The 27,271-nt window shown below is 33.1% G+C and overlaps 2 protein-coding genes across 2 annotated transcripts in view; one reads left to right on the forward strand and one right to left on the reverse strand.

The window, feature by feature from the left end:
- Positions 1-2,109: 2,109 nt before the first annotated feature.
- The window catches only part of capn5a (calpain 5a), a 46,236-nt gene continuing 21,074 nt past the window's right edge, over positions 2,110-27,271 (reverse strand). Inside the window, exons 4-13 of the mRNA XM_073850074.1 lie at positions 17,982-18,190; positions 15,957-16,149; positions 13,969-14,162; positions 9,885-9,962; positions 8,788-8,983; positions 8,582-8,704; positions 5,943-6,139; positions 5,745-5,866; positions 3,790-3,926; positions 2,110-3,702 (exon numbers count right to left, since the gene is read on the reverse strand). Coding sequence (XP_073706175.1) covers positions 3,520-3,702; positions 3,790-3,926; positions 5,745-5,866; positions 5,943-6,139; positions 8,582-8,704; positions 8,788-8,983; positions 9,885-9,962; positions 13,969-14,162; positions 15,957-16,149; positions 17,982-18,190 — 1,632 coding nt within the window. The 3' untranslated portion in view covers positions 2,110-3,519. The remainder of the gene's footprint in view (positions 3,703-3,789; positions 3,927-5,744; positions 5,867-5,942; positions 6,140-8,581; positions 8,705-8,787; positions 8,984-9,884; positions 9,963-13,968; positions 14,163-15,956; positions 16,150-17,981; positions 18,191-27,271) is intronic.
- On the forward strand, positions 19,751-20,529 carry ompa (olfactory marker protein a). Its single transcript, XM_073850075.1, has one exon. It carries the CDS (start codon positions 19,826-19,828, stop codon positions 20,306-20,308), a length of 483 nt encoding a protein of 160 aa, XP_073706176.1. The 5' UTR covers positions 19,751-19,825; the 3' UTR covers positions 20,309-20,529.

Raw genomic sequence — 27,271 nt, forward strand, 5'->3', positions numbered from 1 at the left:
TAGAATACGCAAACGCCGGAAGCGATCTGTCGCATGTATACGACACTCATTGTTTACACAGTGCACAGAGATTGTGTGTATAGCGGCTATTCAAAATGGTAATTACTTGCGCGTATCCTGATTGTTTAAACCGATTTAAAGCTAAAAGATTATGTTAGTTTGTGCAAACTCATCCGGGACTTTTCACTGATTTCCCCTTACGACGTTTGCGTATTCTACGCCAGAGCGCGTGCTAATGTGACGTGACTGATGCACATGACAGATGGACATGGCTGTGTATCAAAGGTAAAAATGATATAAATACTGTTTAGTTTCTCACAAAAACCGATCGTTTCGTGTCTTAGGACATCAATGTATTATCACGAGCCGCGGGGTGTAATTTGGATTTGTCTGTGCATGTTTTTGTTTACTTTTAAAGGTCTGGTGCCCATCCACATCAATGATAAGGCTGGCAGACTGCACCGGTTTTCGTTAAAAATCTTCGTTTGTGTTTTTCTGAGGAAACAAAGTAACCTACATCTTGGATGCATTGGGGGTAAGCAGATAAACATCAAATTTTCATTTTTGGGTGAACTATCCCTTTAAGTCGCTGGGGTATATTTGTAGCAATAGCCAAAAATACATTATATGGGTCAAAATTATTGATTTTTCTTTTATGCCAAAAATCATTAGGAAATTAAGTAAAGATCATGTTCCATGAAGATTTTTTGTAAAATTCCTACTATAAATATATCAAAATGTAATTTTTGATTAGTAATATGCATTGTTAAGAACTTAATTTGAAGAACTTTAAAGGTGATTTTCTCAGCATTTAGATTTTTTTGCACCCTTAGATTTCAGATTTTCAAATAGATGTATCTCGGCCAAATATGGTCCTATCCTAACAAACCATACATCAATAGAAAGCTTATTTATTGAGCTTTTATATGATGTATATATCTCAGTTTTGTAAAATTTAACCTTATGACTGGTTTTGTGGTCCAGGGTCACATATTGTATACAGTAATAAACATGTAAACTAAAGCTGCATGATTCTGGATAAATTGAAGTGGAGATCACGATTCTGAAGAAAAAAGGAATAAATGTTCATTGCTTAGGTCTATATTTGAAAAAAAAAGTAAAAAATAAAAATAAAAAATGAAGGAGTCAGTGTCTCAGTTAATAAAGACTTGTTTCATATTGGAATCTCTTGCATATATAATTCAATGATATATACTTTTTTTAAACATGCGGTTTAAAAAAGTATTTATATTGTATTTTTTTATGTTATAGCGCCAAGTGGCCAAGCTCTACGATTTTTGTCCTGCCACCTCAGATTGAAATCTCTTACATTGACCCTGGACCACAAAACCAGTCATAAGGTTAAATTTTACAAAACTGAGATGTATACATCATATGAAAGCTCAGTAAATAAGCTTTCTATTGATGTATGGTTTGTTAGGATAGGACAATATTTGGCCGAGATACATCTATTTGAAAATCTGGAATCTGAGGGTGCAAAAAAATTAAAATACTGAGAAAATCACCTTTAAAGTTGTCCAAATTAAATTCTTAACTATGCATATTACTAATCAAAAATTACATTTTGATATATTTATAGTAGGAATTTTACAAAAAATCTTCATGGAACATGATCTTTACTTAATTTCCTAATGATTTTTGGCATAAAAGAAAAATCAATAATTTTGACCCATACAGTGTATTTTTGGCTATTGCTACAAATATACCCCAGCGACTTAAGACTGGTTTTGTGGTCCAGGGTCACATATGTGTTCTGAGTTTAGCGGAGAGATCTCAATCCTTTCAGGAGTTATAGGCATTTTACTAAAAGTGCCATGCCCCTTTCGAACATTTTGGCGTCTCTTTGCGACTGGTTTGGTTCCGATCGAGCGAAAAACCTAGGAATAGTTTGCAAAACTAGATTTAGCAAAAAATCCAAAATACCCCAAAATTTGGCCATTCCAACGACATAAGACACGTGAGCCTGTGACTGACAGTTTAGGAGTTATGAGTAATTTCATACTTTTGTTCGCTGTAGCTCCTCTGTCGGACGTTGTTGGAGGTGTGAGTACCATCCCTCCAAGTTTCAAGTAACTTATAACAAATAACTTAACATTCTATTAAACTTTATTTATTATGTGAAACAGTGAGGAAAAACACAATCGCAGTATACAAAAAGATACATCACAGAAGATTTATTTGGCTATTTTACCCGTTCTGATAAGGCACATCTATTCATCTGTAAACAACAGGCATTACATGCATTGAAACTGAAAGGTAATGAAACAATGAAATCAAAATAATTCATAGTGATTGTAAAATGGCACAGTTGTAGTTAGATTTTCATAGTTCACATCTAAAACGTGTCTTGGCATTTTGTATTTGGCTTTAGGATGTCATTTTGATATTTCAAGTTTGTTTGTGATTATTTCCCTTTGTATCAAGAGGCATCAATCATTTATGTGCTGTATAATAATATTTGTATGCATATTACTACTTGAAAAAGAAAAAGCCAAAAACCTGCTTCTTCCTCTGTTGACATACTGACACCTAGTGGTCTTACCTGGCCTTTACACTGTGTGGATAATAATAGTAAACAATATTTATAACAGATCACTTATATATATATTTAATGTTTAAAATGTATTTTTAACAGCTGTAGGCTCTAAAACACGATTCATAGTCATCATGCATTGGCTCTTTCTTAAACAGAGAGGTTTTCACATGTCTGTTTGGTTTATATTTACTTCAAACACCATTTTAAACATACTAAAACACTGGATAAATACCTCATCATGTGTAGAAATGTTTCCTTTATCAAAAGCTTGATAAACTGATGCATAAAAACAAAATGTGGTCAAGACTATGGAAAACACATTTTGTGTAAACACTAGAAGATTAAACACTAGAAGCCCTTTACCCTCCATTTCAGATTAAATTATGCTAACATACAAAATATAAAACTGAAATATATAGTGGTATACTGCATGTTATTTCATATACTGATATAAATGCATGCCCTACGATATCGTGATATAATTTTTTTCAATAAAACAACTGAAAGCACATAATACCAGAAAATTACATTTAAAGGGACAGTACACCCAAAAATCCTGTTATTGTTTAATCACAATCAAGCTGTAGCAAGTCTGTATGAGTTTTTATTCTTCTGTTGAATACAAAAACAGATATTCTGAATAATGTTGGTAACCAAACAGGTGACGGTACCCATTGACTTTTCCCCTATCATGGAAGTCAATGGCTACCGACAACTGATTAGTTACCAAAATATATTTTTTAATGCACAGCAGAAGAACAAAACAACCTGAGGGTGAGAAAATGATGACAGAATTTATATTTTGTTGCTGAACTGTCTCTTTAAGTGCTTGTAAACAAGTACATTTGCTTCCCACAGTAAATATAAGTGTAATACACCACATCAAGTGCTTAAAAGTACTCTCTGATTAACCACAGACACCGAACGTGCTAAAAACCCGCTAAAGTCACCGTATAATATGCTCAGATGTTGGTGAGGACCTCGCTGGTAGTGAGGCTCACTGAGACCAGACCCGAGAGGTCGTTGTTTTGCCGGTTTCCTTTGTCCCGCAGGTGAAGGGTGTGAAGCTGTTGCAGGTCGGACACGTCGCCGCTCAGAACCACCTGACCCATGAACGAATCCTTCAGAAGGTTCTGGTTGTAGATCTGATTGACAATGATGTGAGAGAAAAAGGCAGATTATAGGAGGGAACACGAGGAATGCATTTCTAATCATTTCTAAAAGACCGGCACCTGAATTCGGATCGCCTCTTTCGGCTTCTTCCTGTAGAACACAGCCTTCACGTCAAAGTCTGGGCTCTGTGTGTTTTTGTGCACCGCAGAACGAACCTTCTCTCCCTCACAGCTGATGATGACGTATGGGTCAGATGCTGAAACGACAGGAAGATCTAATTAAGAAGCTGAAATTCTTAAAATACAGTACAAACTACAAACATTTATTAAAAGCATTTTATAAAAAAAAAAAAAAAAAAAAAAGAGTTCAGTTTTAAATTATTAACAGTCTTGCCCATTTTTGTTGTCATTTTTCAAGCAAATCATTAAATTTAAGACTGTGTCTAAGTGAGAGAGTTTCTGAAAATAACACATTTCCCATGCAAAAAATAAGCAAAAATACATACAATATAATATTATAATAGCATTTATAATATAAATCAAAAGGATTAAAAAAAAATGTATACTACCATTCAGTTTTTTCAAAACAATTTATACTTTTATTTAGCAAGGACGCATTGAATTGATCAAAAGTGACAGAAAAGACATTTATAATGTTACAAAGATTTTTATTTTAAATAAATGCTGTTCTTTCGAACTTCATATTCAATGATTCCTGAAAAACAAAATGTATTGCAAAAAAAATAAATAAAAAAAATAATAATAAATAATAATATTATATATATAATATAAATAATTGTATTATTTTAGGTAGTTGTAACTTATTTTTAATTAAAGTAATTAAAATGGTTGTAAATATTTTTAAAAACATTTCACTACAAAAATGCTTGTAGGTTTAAAACATTAAAAAGCACATTTTTTAATGCAATGACTAACATTTTTATAACATAATAATAATAACAATTTTAAAGACTTGGCACATGTATTTCAACTAAATTGATCATTTTTTAATAAATCTTAGATATTCTTACGTGATCATTATTGTGCCTGACTTACACTACCAGTCAAAAGTTTTTGAACAGTAAGACATTTACAGGTACAAGTACAAGTACAGCGAAATATTTTTACTATTTAAAATAATGTTTTCTATTTGAATATATTTTAAAATGTATTTTATTCCTGTGGTTTTTAAAGCTGAATTTTTGGCATCATTACTCCAGTCACATGATCCTTCAGAAATCATTCTAATATTCTGATCTGCTGTTAAAAAAACAAACATTTATTATTATGTTGAGTTGCTGAGTAGAATTTGCTTAGGTTTCTTTGATGAATATAAAATTCAGATGAAAATCATTTGTCTGAAATAAAAATCTTTATTAACTGTATTAATTTATTAAAATTTTTTAAGCAATTTAAAGCATCCTCACTAAATAAATGTATTAATTTCTATCTAGCTTTAGAATGGCATAGTGTATAATGTTACAAAAGCTTTTACTTCAAATAAATGCTAAACTATTAATGCTATTTCTATTAATCAATAAATGCTGGTAATAATGTACTTAACTGTTTTAAATATCGATCATATTAATAAAAAATGTATTAGAATGATTTCTGAAGGATCGTGTGACACTGAAAACTGGAGTAACGATGCTGAAAATTTAGCTTTGATCACAGGAAATATATATTCAAATAGAAAGCAGTTATTTTAAATACTACAAATATTTCACAATCTTACCGCTTTTTCTGTATTTTGGATCAAATAAATGCAGGCTTGGTGAGCAGAAGAAACTTCTTTACAAAACCATTCAAAATCTTACTGTTCACAAACTTTTGACTGGTAGTGTATATAGGCAAAAAGCAAGATTGGTAGCAAAATCTGTCTGAAATTATGAAATAAATCTGGGCAGATTGATCATATCTGAATAACTTTAAATTATGTTGTAGATAACGACTATGCATTCTTTTTCGATCCGCTTTACAGCAGAACTAGTAGAAGTTTGCATCACTGATTTTCTTGTTAGTTACCGCAAAGCTGCTTTAAAACAATATGTATTGCATAACGTGCCATTACTCACATCCATCTGAATCCTGAGCCTTGAGTCCGTCCGCTCTGTGGACATGCACCTGTGTGACCAGTTTTGGATACCCACAACACCCCGTCCAACAGGTTTGGGTCGGCTCATCTAATGTCAGCTCCCTAAACACAATGCAGTCTTGTTTAACACACTCAAAAACAAAAGACTACTGCAAACTATATATTTGTGATGTATTACTTGAAGGCGGAAGGTACATCCGTGAAGATGCGCAACAGGAAGTCTCCCTGCAGGCCGGGGTCAAATGTGGTGGGAATGATGACGTAGCGGCCTTCTTTCAGGTCCTTGCGTACAAACACGCTGCGGGAGTTAATGTAGACGGAGGTGCCCACCGTTTTCTGGATGGCGTGCATGCGGTATATTCGGTTGAGCTCGACCTAGATCAGAAAACACATCTTTGTTTATAGGTGACCAATTAATTAATATCATATGTGACCCTGGACCACAAAACCAGTCATAAGGTTAAATTTGACAAAACTGAGATTTATACATCATATGAAAGCTCAATAAATAAGCTTTCTATTGATGTATGGTTTGTTAGGATAGGACAATATTTGACCGAGATACATCTATTTGAAAATCTGGAATCTGAGGATGCAAAAAAATCTAAAATACTGAGAAAATCACCTTTAAAGTTGTCCAAATTAGGTTCTTAACAATGCATATTACAAATCAAAAATTACATTTTGATATGTTTACAGTAGGAATTTTACAAAAAATCTTCATGGAACTTCATCTTTACTTAATTTCTTAATGATTTTTGGCATAAAAGAATAAAAAAAAAATCAAAAATTTTGACCCATGCAATGTATTTTTGGCTATTGCTACAAATATACCCCAGCGACTTAAGACTGCTTTTGTGGTCCAGGGTCACTATTTGCTGAATACCCATTTTATGCTGTTTTATTCAAACTAAATATGTGAGCCTGGACTACAAAACCAGTCATAATGATCAATTTAAAATTGAGATTTATACATCACATGAACGCTGAATAAGCTTTCCATTGATGTATGGTTTGTTAGAATATTTGCTGAGATACAACTATTTGAAAATCTGCAATCTGCGTGTGCGAAAAAAACGAAATATTGAGAAAATCACTGTTAAAGCTGTCCATGTGAAGTTCTTAGCAATGCATATTACTAATCAAAAATTCAGTTTTGAGATATTTACAGTTGGAACTTTGCAAAATATCTTCATGGAACATGATCTTTACTTAATATCCTAATGATTTTTGGCATACAATAAAAACTGATCATTTTGACCCATACTATGTAAATTTGTAATTTATTGCTACAAATAAACCTGTGCAGCTTAAGACTGGTTTTGTGGTCCAGGGTCACATATGTGGATTTTGTAGTATTTTTGCTTTCAACTATTATTTTTAGTGTATTTTCACTTAATCCTGTTTGAATCTTACACATTTGTTCAATTCTCAGCCCAGTTCCACTCATTTGCAGACAGTAGGTTAAATCATGCATTCTGAATACTTCTTTTTGTCACTAAAACTATATGCTGCCCTCCAAAGGCAAAGCGCAGTAACTACACATTTGGTCAAAATTGAGTTAAGGCTTAAAATGCACTTTGTGACAACTGTTTTGTCTTGTGGCAAAGTCTTCTGGTTAAATTGTGTCGCGTTTCAGAGAAACAAGAGTTTTTCAACAGAATTTCAACATGTTTGACTAGCTGCTGTAAAAACTTTAAAGGCATTTTTCTCAGTTTCAGTGTTGGTGTAGTTACTGCACTCTGCCTTTGGAGGGCAGTATGGCCTGGTTTCACAGACAGAATTTAGACTAAGCCAGGATTAGGCCATAGTTCAATTAGGACATTTAAGTCATTTTTATAAACAAGCTTAGAAAAAAAACCATTACTAGTGTGCATCTTGAGACAAAACAAAGGCACTGATATATTTTAAGATCAGTCGATGCAAGTTTCTGTTAGTTGAAACAGCTCAGACTTACATTTTAGTCTGGGACTAGGCTTAATCCTCGTCTGTGAAACCGGGGGTATATGTTTATATATGCACTAGTAGTCATACACTTTTGAGCAGTAGGATTTTAAATGCTTTTTAAATATTTTGAAATATTTTACTGTTTAAAATATATGTATTTTAATATATTTTAAAATGTAATTTATTCCTTTGATTTCATAGCTGAATTTTCCACATCATTACTCTAGTCTTTAGTATCACATGATCCTTCAGAAATTATTCTAATATGCTGATTTGCTGCTTAAGAAAATATGCATTATTATTATTATCAATATTTAAAACAGTTGAGTAATTTCTTTCTAGGATTCTTTGATGAATAAAAAGATCCAAAGATCAGCATTTATCTGAAATAAAAAGCTTTTGTAACATTACACACCATACCATTCTAAAGCTTAGACTCAGTATAATTTATTTTATTATATTTTTTATTTTTTGTGAAAGAAATTATAGAAATGAATACTTTTATTTAGCAAGGATGCTTTAAATTTATCAAAAGTGATGATAAAGACATTTGTAATGTTACAAAAGTCTTCTATTTCTGATAAATGCTGTTCTTCTGAACTCTCTATTCATCAAAGAAACCTGAAAAAAATTCTACTCAGTGGTTTTCAACATAATAATGATTTTAAAAAAAATTGGGCAGCAAATCAGAATATTAGAATGATTTCTGAAGGATCATGTGACTGGAGTAATGATGCAAAAAAAATCAGCTTTGAAATCACAGGAATAAATATTGCAAAATTTGTTTTACATGTATATTATGTAAACAAAAACTTCTATTTTGCTGCAATTGATCACAATTAATTGATTTGACAGCCCTAACGTACTTACTTTTTGGATGTCAAATCCGATGGCTATGTTTTCTCCTTTCCCATCTTTGGATTGAGCTCTCTTGTCCTGCTGCTCCAAGCAGATCAGAACCTCGTCCTCTGGCTTTGTCACATCAAACACATACTAAAAAAACACAAGTGACACACTCTTCAGTACACATCTACACAATAAACAAACACACACAGGCTTGTGAATGAGCGTCACACCTGTGGGTTCTGGAGGAACGTGGCTTTGTGGTTGACGCAACCTCCTGATCGGTTTCTTAAAGGATCGTCGTGGCGAGACCAGGAACCCCGCATCACTTCCTCCTCCCAGGTCTTGTGGATGCTCAGGTATGAAGTGTTAATCAAACGGCACAGAATGAGGTCTGTGAAATACTTGCAGAAATCCTCAAAATCCATCCTGGGAGAAGAAAGATATTGGAAACAGCAGAATGGAACAAAATGGTCATCAGTTACAAAAAAACTGAATAGTTTCATGAGGAGTTTAAGTTTGAGTTCAGCATCTGTGTTATTCTGTTGATGATTATGATTTTGAGATCCATCTTTTCACACTGAGGACAACTGAGAGACTCATATGCAACTATTACAGAAGCTTCAAACGCTCACTGATGCTCCAGAAGGAAAAAAGATGCATTAAGTGCTGGGGGTGAAAACTTTTGGAATTTGAAGATCAGGGTAAATTTGACTTATTTGTCTTCTGGGAAACATGTAATTATCCTCTGTAGCTTCTAAAGGGCAGTACTAAATGAAAAAAAAGTGATATTTAGGCAAAATAAGAAAAATATACAAATCTTCATTCTGTTCAAAAGTGTTCACCCCCAGCTCTTAATGCATGTTTTTTCCTTCTGGAGCATCAGTGACCGTTTGAACCTTCTGTAATAGTTGCATGAGTTCCTCAGTTGTCCTCAGTGTGAAAAGATGGATCTCAAACTCATACAGTCATTGTTGGAAGGGGTTCACATACACAAATATCCTGAAAATTTTAAGAATCTGTGGGACCTTAAGGATTTTTCGGAAGAACAGTGGGTAGTTTAACTGTTCAGGACAAAACAAGGGACTGATAAACTAAAATATGCAAAATTATTTTCTGTAATAATCAACAGCATGTCACAAATTAAAAAACATAAAACATATTATTTGAGATATTCGCAGATATTAACAGGTTGCACATTGATGAAAACAATGGCAATGCTCATTTTGTTTGTTTTAAGAGGAAACTGATTATTCTGTGTTTTTCTGAGATAGCAATATAATTGCCCTTCACAATTTCAATGCACAAAGTCCTGAAATCTGAATCTTACCAGAACTCGCCATCATCCTGCACAGTCACACCCAACCTCTCTCGCTCACTCTTACTGACTCTCTTCCACTCCTCTGAGCTACAGACAGACAAACAGAAAAAATAGACCTTTAATATAATTTCCACTGTGTATACATGTAAAAATTGTGAGATTAATTTTTAGAAAATTTTAAATATACAAAGAAAAATAAACAACATCAAAAATGTAACAATTAACCCTTCAAAAAAAAAAAAAAAAATTCAATATTTTTTTTCCACTTTCACTGATGTTGATTTTTTTAACCAGCATCTGTTCTATCCATAGATACCAAACATTCATTAATTTTCAGAATTGTAACTCTTTAAATGCTGGTTTGTTTACATAATGCCACAGGTGTTTTTTGATGAAAAAAAATGAAAAATAGTAATAATATTAGTTATTTTCCATATACTAAATGTTAAGCAGAATTTTTTTCTTTGCTTATTAGATTCTTGGGTGTGTCAGTGGAGAACAACAACATTAATTTTGAGGAATTTATATTTGCTATGTAGTGTTACTTTTTTTTATGTATATGCAAAATTAAAAAAAAAAAAATGGCATAATCTAGTAAAAAAAAAAAAAAAATTGTAAAAATGTAAAATTTTAAGCCTTGCCGATAGAATGAATGCCTTTTAGCAAATATTGCATAATTTTATAGTCAAAATGCCCTGGGTTAAAAAATTGCAGTTTTAATGGGTTTCAATATTGACATTTTTGTCCTTAAGGTCCTGAGTGTAAGTATTTTTTGTATGGAGAGTATTATTTTTTTGAAGGAAATGAGGGTGAAATATTAAAATTTCAATAAAAATAAACACCTGAGCCAAAATGTATACAGTTGGCATTAACACAGGCACACTTATAACAAAAACAAAATTGAAATGGACAAAAATGTCCATAAGGTTGCACAAGGGTTAAGTTACCTTTGATAAAATTTATTCAAATTGATTGTCCCACCCCCAAATTAAAACACATTTAGTAAAATGAAAATGTTATATAGCCTTGTACATCAATACCAATTATTTTAATGAGTTTATAAATAAATAATTTATAAATATAAATGTGGTTTTCACACCCAAAATCCTGCAATGTCCACATGATTATTGGCAAAGCATGAGGGTCAAAGACAAAAAAAGGATTAAGCATACAAAATAAGTGCAATACTGCTTTAAATTGTTGTTTTTCAAAAAAAAATATTTAAAAAATTTCTCTTTAATTTAATTGCATTTTCGTTTTTCTGATCAAAAAATAAATATCATATATTTTTCCCTACTTTACAGAAGCACCTACTAAAATGTCATTCAGTATAACAATCTTGTCAGACATATTTACTGTACAACAAAAATCACTATCCAAGGTTTTGCCCATTTGTACAAGTCAGAATAAGCATGTTGTTTGAGTGACAATATAACATTATTTCATTATTATTTTCAACATTAAAACCAAATTTTGACATTTATTCTCCAAAAACATATTTGAAACCTTAAAAGTAGACACTTTCCTTACATTCTATGGACATACAATCACTTTTGTAAATTTCTTTTGACGTGGACATCTTAACTTTGACCCATGAACAAATGCGCTTTCACAAAGCTGAAATATGATGTTGAGTTTGTTCTCCAGTAGGTGGCAGTATGAGCTCAAAAATACATTTGAACATTTACAACACAAGTCACAAACTGTGGTTTGAAACAAAGAGTGTTGTGTGTGAGCACAGCCTAACATTTCCTGTTTTTTCCATAGCATCCGTTTTTTTTTTACATGGATGAGTCATGCAGTATGCAGAATAACCTCAATACTTTAATCTTTCTTATTTACAAATCATGTTTCACTCTAAATCATCTCTTCCTCATAGTTTAGCACATTCATCAGTAATGTTAGCATTAGGCGAATGCTGTCTAGCGATTGAGGAATTTGTTTACATGATCACATGAAGTGCTTCTGTGGCCTAAATCAAACTATTTACATCAGGGAGAAACTCCTGCTTATAATAAGGCCAAGTTAAACTAAGTTTTCTTTCAATGCACAAACAGTGCAATACATAATACTGAATTTAGTCAGCAAATTTATGTTGGAGCATTATGCATTCGTTTTTTAAAGGTGTAGTCCCCTTTAGAACAAAAATGTACAGATAATGTACTCACCCCCTTGTCATCCAAGATGTTCATATCTTTCTTTCTTCAGTCGTAAAGAAATTATGTTTTTTGAGGAAAACCTTTCAGGATTTCTCTCCATATAGTGGACTTCTATGGTGCCCCTGAGTTTGAACTTCCAAAATGCAGCTTCAAAGGGCTCTAAGTGAACGCAGCCGAGGAAGAAGGGTCTTACAATTTATAAATTTTAACCTCAAATGCTCATCTTGTCTAGCTCTGCGTCAACTCTGTGTATTCCAGTTCAATACAGTTAGGGTATGTCGAAAAACTCACGTCTCATTTTCTGCTCATTTTGTTATATTAAAAATTTAAGAATTAAGTTACCTTTGATAAAATTCCTTCAAATTGATTGTCCTACCCCCAAATTAAAAAACATTTAGTAAAATGAAAATGTTATATAGCCTTGTATATCTATCTATCTATCTATCTATCTATCTATCTATCTATCTATCTATCTATCTATCTATCTATCTATCTATCTATCTATCTATCTATCTATCTATCTATCTATCTCTCTCTCTCATAACAAAAATAAATAATAGAAATAAATAAATACATAAATTTACTGCATGACAATGTAATGAAAATAATGAGACAAAAAAAGTGAAATATCCAGGCATTTGGTAATGGGTAATGAAATTGGGTAACTTAAAAGATAAAACAAAACTAAATAAATGCAAAAATAACAATTAAATGAATTGTAAAATTTATAATAAAAATAATATAACAAGGCAAAAAAGTCTATAAAATAATAACAACAATTAATTAATAAATTTACTACATGACAATCTAATGAAAATAAAGTAAAACTTTCATAGGCATTTGGTAATGGGTATTGAAACTGGGTAACTTGAAAAATAATCAAATAAAATAATAGTATTAATAAAATAATAAGATAAGACAAAAAACTGTCCAAAGGCATTTGGTAATCGGAAAATAATAACATATAAAAATAAATGCAATAATAATAATATTAGTAATAAAAATAAAAAGATAAGATAAGATAAAAAAAATGTCCATAGGCATTAGGTAATAAAATAAATTAAAATGAAATACAATGCATACTACAATAAAAATGACATTAATAATTAAATTAATAATACTAATAATATCAAAACAATGTGCACAGGCATTTGGTAAATACTAAAAATACTATAATAGAAATATTATAATTAATAATAAATAAATAAATAAATAAAAGTAAATAAATAAAAATAAAAATACTACAGTATAATAAAAATGACAAACAATACAATTAATAATAAAAAACTAACAGGCCAAAAAAGGCAAAGAAAAAAAAAAGAATAACAATAATAAGATAAGACAAAAAACAATTGTCCTACATCGCTGTGAAGGGATTTGTGAAGGCCATTTGATCTTCTTTGCATGTTTACTTTATAAACACTTGGTCGTTACTTCTGCAGGGATGTAGAACGATTTAGAAGTTGGAGAAGAAAATGAGATGGGAGTTTTTTGACATACCCTAACTGTCATGAACCGGAATACACAGAGTTGACGCAGAGCTAGACAAGACGAGAATTTGAGGTTAAAAAGTATACAAATTTTTTTTTTTTTTTTTAGAAAATAACCAATCATTTCACTAGATAAGACCCTTCTTCCTTGGCTGGGATCATTTAGAGCCCTTTGAAGCTGCATTTAAACTGCATTTTGGAAGCTCAAACTTGCCATAGAAGTCCACTATATGGAGAGAAATCTTAAAATGTTTTCCCTCAAAAAGCAATTTCTTTACGAATGAAGAAAGAAAGACATGAACATCTTGGATGACAAGGGGGTGAGTACATTACCTGTACATTTTTGTTCTGGAAGTGAACTTCTTTAAATGTGTGCTGTAACAGCCCCCCTCACAAACCACACACTCGACAGTAAAGCCAAACAGTTTCCAAATGTTCACAAACCTGTCGCTCCAAGCTCCGTTCCACTCTCTCTGACCCCACGGGTTCCTCATGCGGATCATGGAGAGCTTTTCTGATTTGAAGAACGCCAGCAGACCGGTGCCTAGTCGCACTTTACGCACATCCGTCACCGCATATGCGTGACCTTTGACCAGACCGCAGTCTAAACGGGCTTCCATGTCCGCCTGAGTTGTCGCCTACGATAAAGAGCATCCAAATGTGAAAACATGACACTGGGATGAGACACAGTACTGTCTTAAAGGAACACTCCACTTTATTTGGAAATAGGCTCATTCTCCAACTCCCTCTGAGTTAATAAGCTGAGTTTTACAGTTTTGAAATCCATTTAGCCGTTCTCCTGTTCTGGCGATATCACTTTTAGCATAGCTTAACATAGATCATTGAATCCTATTAGACCAATAGCATCGCGTTCAAAAATGACCAACAAGTTTCCATATTTGTTCTATTTAAAACTTGACTCTTCTGTAGTTATATCATCATGTAAAGCTGCGATTTTCTAGGCAGATAAGATTAGGAACTACACTCTCATTCCGGCGTAATAGTCAAGGAAGTTTGCTGCCGTAATAAGGACGCAGCAGGCGGAGTAATATCACGCAGCACATGTGGAAATGCTAACCTAGCTGGGAACTCATTTCAGGCGCTGCGTGATATTACTCCGCCTGCTGCGTCCATATTACGCAGAGGTGAGTACCCAAAATCTGTACTCAAGTAAAAGTACAAGTACTTATGGAAATATTTACTCAGGTAAGAGTAAAAGTAACAATCTTAATAGTTACTTGAGTAAGAGTAAAAAAGTATCCGATGGAAAAAGTACTCAAGTAGTTACTTCTGATCTGATTGATATGAAGTGAAAACCCTGAATTTCAAACTGTTTGGAAAGCTTCTGCACACCTCTCCTTGAAAACATAGGCTGAAGAAAGGTGTTTATATATATATATACACAGGGTTCGCAAAATTTCTGGTAGCCCTTCGGGCAGGTACTCTTCACATTTTGGTAGCCCGAAAATTAATTTAACTAACCCAAATAAAAAACTCCTTTTTTATATATATATATATATATAAGCAAAAGTAAAATAAACAGTAATGGGATTGGACAATGTAAAGTAGAATATTAAACCATAAAATGGCATGATTTAAAATTCAGATACAGTTTCACACAAAAACAAAATATGTTACACTATGGCATCCTTTATAACATTAAAAGGGATAAATTGAGTATATAATTTATTATATTTATTTAAAACAAATATTACTGTACTTGTTTATATTTTTAGAAGGCACCTTAACTTTTTACATTTACAACTCTGTGTTTGCTGCATAAAAACATGGGTTGATAATTGCAATCATTTGACCATAAACAGCTGAAAAAAATGTATTGGAAATGAAAAATTCTTTCTGTCACTAGGGGGCGCTTTAAGAGCGCTGGAATATTACGGTTTCCATAGCAACAGCTGAATACAAAGCAGCATTAACGCAGTTTTATCAGACATGAAATGAAAATTCCAAGGACACGTTTCTGAGGACAATAATGGAGGAACGCCATCAAATGTAGCGAAGTAAAAGTAAAGTTTTTTCACTATAAATGTACTTGAGTAAGAGTAAAAGTATCTTTAAATATACTCTAAAAGTACTAGTTACCCAAAAAATGTACTCAAGTAAATGTAATTCGTTACTACCCACCTCTGATATTACGGCAGCAAATATGAAATATTCATGATATAACTACAGAAGAGTCAAGTTTTAAATAGGACAAATATGGAAACTTCATTTTTGAACGCGATGCTATTGGTCTCATAGGATTCAATGATCTATGCTAAGCTATGCTAAAAGTGATATCGCCAGAACAGGAGAACGGCTGAATGGATTTCAAAACGGTAAAACTCAGCTTATTAACTCGGGGGGAGTTGGAGAATGAGCCTATTTCCAAAAAAGTGGAGTGTTCCTTTAACACAAATGTGTGTGAATCTCACTCTAATGGAGCAGCTGATCAGGCCTCCTCTGTTGTGGATCTTCAGAACTCGCTCGAAAAGCTGATTTCGGCCCTCTTCTTCCTGTTTGAACTTCCCTTCCAGTAGATCCATGGGTTCAGATACTCCACCAGTGAAATCAACAAGAGCATCAGCCGTGTTTCCGCCATCCAGAGAATCATAACACCCACATAACCTGATTAATGACAGAACAGATGAATAATAGACAATAGACAAACTTTAGGCTGGCTTGAGAAAGCCTAGCCTGAAACTTTAAAGCAGCTGTAAAAGCTTGAAGTTTTAAACTTTATATTGATAGATTAGATGATTAGCATGTTGCTAGCATGATTATAAATTGTTAATCATACTAGAAAGTTGCTAGTCTTGCTATAAACATGCTAGCAACTTGTTAATCTTGTTAAAAACTTGCTAGCAACTTGCTAATCATGTTAAAACATGCTACCAACTTGTTAATCGTGCTAGAAACATGCTAACATATTGCTAACCATGTTAGAATCATGCTAGCAACTTGTTTATCATGCTAGCATCTTGCTAGTCATGTTATAAACATGCTAGCAACTTGTTAATCTTGCTAAAAATTTGCTACCAACTTGTTAATCGTGCTAGAAACATGCTAACATATTGCTAACCATGTTAGAATCATGCTAGAAACTTGTTAATCATGCTAACATCTTGCTAGTCATGCTATAAACATGCTAGCAACTTGTTAATCTTGCTAGCAACTTGCTAATCATGCTAGCAATTCGCTAATCATGCTAGAAACATGCTAGTATCTTGCTAGTCATGTTATAAACATGCTAACAACTTGTTAATCTTGCTAAAAACTTGCTAATCATGCTATAAAAATGCTAACAACTCGTTAATCTTTCTAAAAACTTGCTAGCAACTTGCTAATCATGCTATAAGCATGCTAACAACTTGTTAATCTTGCTAAAAACTTGCTAGCAACTTGCTAATCATGCTAGTAATTCGCTAATCATGTAAGAAACATGCCAACAACTTGCTTATCATGCTAGAAACATGCTAGTATCTTGCTAGTCATGTTATAAACATGCTAGTAACTTGATAATCTTGCTAATCATGCTATAAACATGCTAACAATTTGTTAATCTTGCTAGGCTGGTTTGCTAAAAACTTGCTAGCAACTTGCTATTCATGCTATAAGCATGCTAACAACTTGTTAATCTTGGTAAAGTAACAACTTGCTAATCATGTTAAAACATGTTAACATTTTGCTAACCATGTTAGAAACATGCTAGCATCTTGCTAGTCGTGCTATAAACATGCTAGCAACTTGTTAAATGTTAAAAATTTGCTAGCAACTTGTTAATCATGCTAGAAACATGCTACTACATTGCTAACCATGTTAGAAACATGCTAGAAACTTGTTAATCTAACAACTTGCTAATCATGCTAGAAACAATGTTTGTAAAATGTTTGTAATTTATCAATGTATAATCAGAACTGTTTCTTGAGCAGCAAATCAGCATATAAAAACCAGCTAAAACCAGGTTGGTTGGCTGGTATTAGCTGGTTTAAGCTGGAAGTAGCTGGTTTTAGCTGGTCTCCTAGCTTGGCCAGGCTGGTCAGGCCGGAAAAATGTCCAAAACCCCTCTAAAACCAGCCTGACGACCAGCTAAAACCAGCCAACCCAGCCTAGGCTGGTTTTAGCTGTTTTTTTCACCAGGGGAATGATTTCTGGAGAATCATGTGACACTGAAGACTGGAATAATGATCCTGAAAATTCAGCTTTGATCACAGAAATAAATTAAATTTTAACATACAAAGAAAAGAGGTATTTTAAATTGAAATAATATTTCACAATTTTACAGTTCTTTTTCTGTATTTTTGATTAAATAAATACAGCCTTAATGACCATAAGAGACTTCCCTAAAGACATTAAAATCTTACTGATCCCAAACGTCTAAACAGCATTAAGAATGTTTTTAAATCATGTTATATTAAATACATGATGGCTTTTTCTGTGATATTGGCTGTGTTAATTACTTGGCATAGGCTTTCTCCACCAGTGCGCTCCAGAACTCATTACTGTCGTTGGAGTGGCAGTAAACGAGCTGTCCGTTTGCGGTTGGCAGTCGGTCATCGATAACAACATCCACCCATTCTCCAAAACGCCAGAATCGGAAGTGAAAAATCCCAGCATAGCTCTCTGGTTTCTGCTTGTCCCATTCCTGGTCCTTCCAATCTGGGATAACCTAGAAACAGACAAAAAAAAAAGATAGTTTTCAAATAAATTCAGACAAGAATATAAGGAGAAACAAAAACCATAAAAAACATGGAATTACAAAAGCTTATGGGTGAATCATGTGAAAGCTATCAAGAACATGCTCACTCCAAACATAAAAACGTAATAATTGTTTTGCATAGTATATTTTAAGTATTATCTTTTTAAGCTTTATAATTTTTTCATTTTTGTGTTTTTGTAATTTCTAAATTACTAAATTTCATTTGTAGTACTTCTTATTGTACTACTTTTTAATACTTTAATATGTTTTCCCATTGAAAATATACACTATATTGAATATGAAATTAATATATAAGATTTATTTAAACTTTATTTGCACATTTTCATGACATTACGCACATTTTTACCCTCAATTCAGAGTGCCATAATGCTAAAAACTCTATACTATATAAATAATAGTAAAAAATTATATATATATATATATATATATATATATATATATATATATATATATAAAAAAAAAAGAGTCCATAGGCATTTGGTAATGGATAATAAAATTGGCTAACTTTAAAAAAATATATAATAAATAATAAATACTACTAGTACTACTACTACTACTACTACTACTAATAAGATAATACAAAAAATGGCATTTGGTAATAAAAAAAAAGTTATAAAAAAAATAAAAATAAAAAAAAAAGACATCATTCCTTCAAGAAAATAAAAAAAATTGCTATAATAAAAAAGAAAAATTAATAATAATAATAAGATAAGACAAAAGAAATGTCCATAGGCAATTGGTAATAAAATAAATACAAATAAAATGCATACTATAATAAAAAAAGACATTAATTAATAAAACTAATAATACAAATAATAATGAGACAATAAAACATAAAATAAAATAAAAAAATAGTACAATAAACATGTACAATAATAATAAAAATAATAAGACAAAACAATTTCATAGGCATTTGGTAAAATAATAAAAAATAATAATAATAATTAATAATTAATGAAATGTTAATAATAACATTACTAAATGTTAAAAGAAACAAAAAAAGACAAAAAAATTGTCCACAGGCATTTGGTAATAGGAAAAAAGCTATGATAAAAATAATATTAATAATAAAAATAATAAGATAAGACAAAAACAGACATCATTACTCCTTTAATGAGTTAAATTAAAATTTAAAAAACGCTATAATAAAATAGTATTAATAATAAGATAAGATAAGATAAGATAAAACAAAAAAAGGCTTTTGGTAAAATAATATAATAAAAAAAAATTAGCAGTATTATCATTCAGATGCATATTTAAATAATCCAAAGCTTTTTTTCTCCCCTCCAACAGCATTAAGCATCTGTTGCTTAGTGCTGCAACACGTCAAACCCGTCCCTAGCAGTGAATCTCTGGTTGATTCGCTCCTCCTCCTGCTCCCAAAACTCATCCGGCGGCTCAAAGCATGTGTGGCAGAATCAATAAAGTCCCCAACTAAACCAGGCTTTTTGCCCCGTGGGGCCTTAGAGGCGGGTGGAGGGGTGGGAATGGAAAGAGGTTGAGAGAGGAGACATTTATTCAGTCAGTCGCACAAAAGCAAACCACAAGCACACAATACACCCATCCTCCCTCGACTCAAACACAATGGGTTCAGAAATGGAGCTGAACTTCACAGAGGACCTGCAGCTGACGGAGGTGATGCGTCTCAGGGTCCAGTCGCTTCAGCAGAAGGGCCAGAAGCGGCAGGACGGCGAGAGGCTGCTGCTCCCGCATGAATCTGTCTATCGGCTGGACTTCAGCGATCAGGATCTGACCTTCTGCCGCTGGAACGTCAGCCTGCAGGGAACGGGACGCTTCACCGTCACCGGGATCTGCCAGCTCTGGACGCCTGACCTGACCAACCTGATGACCAGACAGCTGCTGGAGCCCATCGGACAGTTCTGGAGGAACGCCGGGGATCCAGAGGATTCGCCCATTAAATGTCTGGAAGCGGATATTCAGGAGTTTGGAGAGAGGATCGCGGAGTTGGCAAAGGTGCGGAAAGTTATGTACTTTCTGTTCGCTTTCAAGGAGGGGTCGACAAAAGAGAAAATCTCCTGCACTGTGACCTTTAACAAAAACTGTTAACAGGTCGAATCGAAATCCTAAAACCCTAGACAGGTTAGATGCTCTCTGTAATGCTTAAAAACCTCTCTTTTTACCAATTTTATGTATTTATATTTTAATATTTTATTATTTATTTACCTTTAATAATTATCCTGGTGTTCAGAAAATGTTATGCACTATATTTTGTCTTGTGAATATGTAATCCAGTGCTGCTTGTAGATGGTTAAATAAAATATTTTTTGCCAGTCTTTTGGATACTGTATGTGATTTTTTTTTTTTTGAGTACGGTAATGGGAAAATAATATAAAATAAATTCCATAATAATAAGATAAGGCAATAAATAAATAAATAAATAAAAAGGTAAAATGCCCATAGGCATTTGGTAATGGCAAAAAATAAAATAAATTAAAAATAATAAGATAAGACTATAAATAAACAAACAAAATGTAAGACAAAAATAGGCATTTGGTAATGGAAAAATAAAATAAAATTAAAGCTGCAAGCAGCGTTGACCGGGCCCTCGCCGTCTGGCAGTCGCCATCCCGATAGCATCAGGAAAACGGTGCCCAGTTGGCACATGCATTCACAATAACCCTTTGGACTAACCCTAACTGTCTCTCCTCCTGTCTGACTCTTTCTCTTACCACCCATCCCACCTCCTTACACTCAGCCACTTACCACACAAACACACACATAGAGTGCAGAGCAGAGTGAGATCAGATTTGTTTTTTAATTTTCTTTCATTCGTGGAGTTTTGTATAATTATGAAATGAACTGTGTTTAATCAGAATGAATAGTTATTTGTATGAAAAAAGTTTCAAAGAGTTAGGATGCTGCACTTTAAATATATAATAAATCATTGAAAATTGAAAATGGAAAATAAAATTCTAGGCATGCTATCTGCATCAAAAACACAGGAAACAAATATTTGAATGTATTTTGTATTTTTATTTATTTGCCATGGCAACAGCATTTGATGCATCAGGGACGCCTTTACAGACTCTCATCGCCCGTGTTTTTACATCATTCTGATGAAGTTTGAAGAAAATTGAGTACAAATATATTGTTCGTTGTTCGTTCGTGTGTTAGTTCATTAACCAATGTTAACAAAAGAGACCCTATTTTAAATAGTTACCATGTTTTATGATCTACATCCATTTTTAAATATTATTTTAATGATCTATAAGCATCTGTGAAATAATTATAAACAAATATATTAAAAATAAATACATATTAACTTAGTTGATGTATTTGTTTCTCATTCTAATTAAGTGAACTGAGCAGTATAGTGTCATACTTATAAGATTTTTTATTCTATCAGTGAGATTGTATATATGTATATAAATCATATAATTTTTCCTTAAAAGATTAAAAAAAGATTTTAATGCTCTTTAAGCACCTATACAAAATAATTATGTAAAAGTACACTGACAGTACAGTCTATATCAACTGATTCTATGGATTATTTTCATTCTTATACACTGAGAATGAGCTAAATAGCATTAGAGGTCAAACGATTCCTTATCTTATGAGGACCTCTAGTGTTCATCCGTGGTATTAGAGCTTTAATCTGACAAATTTATGTGACACTTTTAATGTTTTTGGGGCCTCTGAGCATGATAACATTTTGAAACTACACGTATTTCCTAAGAATTTCTTGTTCTTTATATGTAAAAAGTTTTGATGAGTTAGAATAATGCAATTTTAAAGATATATGAAAATAACTCTTCATCTTTTTTATTGTTACTTTCATAAATCACCACATCAACACCGTTCAAGATGTCCCAAAGCCGTTCACAATTTAACATCTTCAGTATCTTGGCATCATGTTGACAAAGTTTGGTGTGAACTGTCTGATTCTGCTATGAGTGATATGAATTTTTTCACAGCTATATTTAAAAACACAGGAAACAAATGTTAAAGTTTGACATGTTGCCATGGCAACAGCATTTGATGTATCAAGGACCCCTTCACAGATTCTCATCGGCCGTGTTTTGATATTATTCTGATGAAGTTTGAAGCAAATTGAGTAAAATTAAGAGGTTGATTTAAAAGCGTTTTGCAAGCAACACACTTCCTGCTGCCAGTTGGTGGCGCTATAACTTTGACTCATAATAGTCACATCTCTGTGATCGGTATAATACGACGAACAAACTGCTTAAGTTTGGTCAAAATCAGATAAAGTGTGTCAAAATTATTAGACATTTCCTGTTTCTCATTTCTCACCATAATTTGTCGCCCTGCCACGGCCAAACCGTTCGAGATACCAAAAATCCCCTGGCAATTTTGCATTCCCAATATCTTGAGATCATGCTGACCGAGTTTGGTGGCCATCGGTGGAAAGGTCTAGGAGGAGTATTTCAAATTCCACAGCTTGATTTTTCCAAAAATCCATATTTAAATAAAAATAGCTGACTTCCTGTTGGTCGTAGCTAATGGGTGTAAATTAGAAAGTTGTCCGGCTTGATGAGTCCAATATATGTACCGAGTTTGGTGACTGTAGGACAAAGTAACCCCCCAACTTTTGTCAAAAGGTGGCGCTATGGAGCGCCTGCTCCACGCCCATTTATGGGCTTTTATCAGTATTTAACTGTCATTAATACAGATGTGTGTGTTGAGTTTCATGAAATTCTAAGCATTTTAAGTGGCTCAAAAACACAAAAAACTAAAGTTAAAGTTTGACACGTTGCCATGGCAACATGATAAAAGTTATGGATAACGCCCTTCACAGATTCTTATCGGTCGTGTTTTGACATTATTGGGATGAAGTTTGAAGCAAATTGAGTAAAATTAAGAGGCTGAGTTTAAAGCGTTTCAAAAACGTCACGCTTTCTGCTGCCAGTTGGTGGCGCTATAACTTTGACTCATAATAGTCACATCTCTGTGATCGGCATCAGACGATGAACAAACTGCTGAAGTTTGGTCAAAATCAGACAAAGTATTTCAAAGTTATTAGGCACTTCCTGTTTCTCATTTCTCGCCATAAATTTGTCGCCCCGTCACGGTCAAACCGTTCGAGATATCAAAAATCCCCTGGCAATTTTGCGTCCCCAATGTCTTGAGATCATGCTGACCGAGTTTGGTGGCCATCGGTGGAAAGGCCTAGTAGGAGTATTTCAAATTCCATTGCATGCACTTTTTAGACATCCCTGAATAGCCAACTTCCTGTTTGGCGAAGCACGGACTGTGAGTGTGAAATTTGTTCGGCCCGATGAGGTCTATATGTGTATGAATTTTGGTGACTGTAGGTCAACCGTTGTGCGCTCCAGAGCCCTTCAAAAGTCGCAATTTTTAACGCTGTGCCATGCCCCCCCCAGGTGACCCCCCCATGTCAAAGTCTGTCCGGCCCTGATGGCCGCAGGTTCCAATGTGTGTGCAAAGTTTCAAGAGTTTTCGTGTATGTTAAGGCCCCCGAAATCCCCCAAAACATTGAAAAAAAAATAATAATAATAATAATAATAATAATCCTTAGAAAAACAATAGGGCCTTCGCCCTTTTGGGCTCGGGCCCTAATAAAATGCATAATAAAAATAAGATAAGACAATAAATAAATAAATAAATAAAAAGATAAAAAAAAAGGTAAAATGTCCATAGTCATTTGGTAATAGAAAAAAAATAAAAATAAAAAATAATAAAAAAAATAAAAATAAAAAAGACAAAAATAGGGATTTGGTAATGGAAAAATAAAAATAAAATTAATGGCATAATAAAAATAATAAGACAATACATAAATAAAAAGACAAAAAAAGGTAAAATGTCCATAGGCATTTGGTAATGGGAAAATAAAAAGAAAAAGAAAATTACGCCGGAGATCCCGAGGATTCGCCCATCAAGTGTCTGGAGGCAGATATTCAGGAGTTCAGAGGGAGGATTTGGAGTTGACAAAGATTTGGAAAGTTATGTACTTTCTGTTCGCTTTCAAGGAGGGAGCGACGAAAGAGAAAATCTTGTGCACTTACATCTTTAACAAAAACTGTTAACAGGTCGAATCTCTCAAAGCTTCGTAATCCTCGTTTTCTAAAACTGCAGACAGGTTAGATGCTCTCTGTGATGCTCCAAAACCTGTTTTTACCAGTCGATCATAAAAATGTCATTTTTATTATTTATTTAGGTTAATTTCTTATCCTGCTGTGCAAGAATTGTTATGCACTATATTTTGTCTGGTGAATATGTAATCCAGTGCTTATAGACAGTAAAAAAAAATTGTCAGTCATTTGGTTTGTGTATGTGAATGTTGGTTTTGTTTAACACTGAAGGTCAACAGTCTCAAACAGTGTCTGGCTCTAACTAACAAATAACCAAATCAATATCGGGAATCAATCAAAGCGCCCTGCTTTCTGGCAAATGCCATGCATTAGTTCTGGGAAATCTGACTCGCTGACTCGTTTTAACGAACTGGTTCAACAAGTAAATTCATCAGTTTATGTCATAGAATAAAATAAAAGCTATAATAAAAATAATAAGACAAAAAAAAAGGTAAAATGTAGATGGAAACAATAAATAAATCATTCAATAAGTAAGTAGGTAAGTAAATAAATACATACAAAAAAAGAGAAAAAGGTTAAAATGTCCATAGGCATTTGGTAAGAGGGAAAATAAAATAAAATTAAATAAAATAAAAAGATATGACAATAAATAAATAAATAAAGGTAAAATGTCCATAGGTTTTTGGTAAAATAAAATAAAAGACAATAAATAAGTAAACAAACAAATAAATAGATACATAAAAAGAAAAAAAGGATAAATGTCCATAGGCATTTTTTTAAATAAAATAAAATAGAATAAAATATAAAGATGACAATAAATAAATAAGACAAAAAGGTAAAATGTCCATAGGCATTTAGTAATAGAAAAAAAATAAATTAAAGATATGACAATAAATAAATGTAAAATGTCTATAGACATTTGGTAACGTGAAAATAAAATAAAATAAAATAAAAATGTTATGACAATAAATAAATAAAGGTAAAATGTCCATAGGTATTTGGTAAAATAAAATAAAAGACAATAAATAAAACAGTAAGTAAATAAATAAATACATAAAAAGACAAAAAGTGTCAAAATAAAATAAAATAAAAAGATGACAATAAATAAATAAATAAAGACAAAAAGGTAAAATGTATTTTAACCAAAAACACATTTGGTTATGGGAAAATAAAATAAAATAAGAAGATATGACACTCAGTAAATAAATAAATAAACAAATAAAGGTAAAATGTCCATAGGCATTTGGTAATGGGAAAATAAAATAAAATAATATAATAAAACAAAATCAGTAAATCAAAAAATCAATTCTGATGCATAAAACTTTCCAAATTTTCTTTGTGTGCTATGAAATGTCATCTAAACAGTCAATAAATTAAAATTACTTCTGACACTCACATTTTTATATGTTGTACATTATCACATACACTTATGCCATTTTTTCCACATTATCTATGAAAACTTAGCTTCCCAGGCATGAATGTTTATCACTCAAATAAAGTTAACTTAAGTGTTACCACATTTTTTCCAAAGCTTGTTGCAGTGCATTCTGGAATTGTCTTCTTTTAATCACAGATTTGATGCTGCCTTAAAAAAAATGGCCAAAATGAGGTCTTAAATGGCAACAGAAGATCCCTGCCTACCTTTTAGACTAGCTTTAGCATCTTTAAATACTTCCTAGGTAGTGAGCTCACTTTGTAAGAGTGTGTGTCCAGACGAGATCTGCGAGTATGTGTCTGATGTCGGTCTTCAGGGGGACAACAGGAAGACAGGGATGCGTTACAGGACAGTAATTAGACCTCAGGAGGAAAGCACACGTCTAGTAGAGACAGAACGCACAACGCGGAGGGAGACAGAGCGCTCGGCGTCCTGCGCGCCGGTGTATATCTGTGTGCTACGGCGAGTACCCGGTGTGACAGCGACAGGCAGGACGTCCCGTGAGGCTCTTTAATGAGAGTTACGTGGAGCGACACGGACGGGTGACGTACGACTGTAAGCTCACCAGTGAACGGAAGTGCTTTATTTCCATGCGTTTGGATCTGGAAATGTGTAACGAATGGAAACAAACAAAAAGTGTCTCTTGGGACGCCATGTTTGTCCACGATCGTGCATCATTTGTGGACACAAATTAACATAGACAAAGGCGATAACCCCAAGTCTCCAATTAGTTCTCTCGAAGCAAGACTTCGTTCTAATAATGCATCATTTGTTCGGGAAGCACATCCCATGGCTCTGTTTGTAAGGATTACGGTGTATCTGCAAACACACAGTAATGAGGAAACATCACGTTCTGTGTGAAATGATGAGCTTACACTAGAGGAATCGAAGGATACGCTGGATAAAACTATAGCAATCAAATATTCGAAAATGATTTTAGTCAAAATGGGTGAAAAAACATAAAAACAACCACTAGTAATACCATCAAAATCTCAAAACGTTTTGAATACTTTCAGGTCATGGTCTCGATGGTACATACAAAGTTTTGTAATGGTACACCAATGCATTGGTAAAAATGTAGCATTTAATATCCTAATACTCTATTGCAGTCAATGGCAATTTCATGTTTTGTTCAATTATAGTGCCATCAAGAGGCACAATCCCACCAAATGTTTTTGTGTCCTTAGAGTGTGCCCATACATATGCGAGTAACATTTGGTGAAAATATCTCATTTTGTTTTGGAGTTATAGACATTTTTCTATATGAGAAGAGAAGAAATTACCTATGGCTGACTTTGTTTGCATCTTTTTGCGACCTACTATCAAAATTTTGGCAATTGCACATAGCCGGCAAACAATGTTTCTGAATTTCCTACGGAGGTTGTGTTGAAAGGAGTAATGGTAAGATATTGGCAAATGTTTTTAAGCACTAAACATTACATTACTACAACAACATTGCACAAACCATAAGGCAAAAACTGGCATGTTTGGTATTGCAGGACTCTGCAAAAATTCAGTCTAAACAGGTGACTCGGCATGATGCACTGAATCTAAAGAGAGTTT

Source organism: Garra rufa, chromosome 11 (genome assembly GCF_049309525.1).
Source record: "Garra rufa chromosome 11, GarRuf1.0, whole genome shotgun sequence".
Lineage (NCBI taxonomy): Eukaryota > Metazoa > Chordata > Actinopteri > Cypriniformes > Cyprinidae > Garra > Garra rufa.

Excerpts from the sequence above, each read along its gene's own strand:
- ompa (XM_073850075.1), top strand. The coding sequence starts at position 19,826 with ATGGGTTCAGAAATGGAGCTGAACTTCACAGAGGACCTGCAGCTGACG.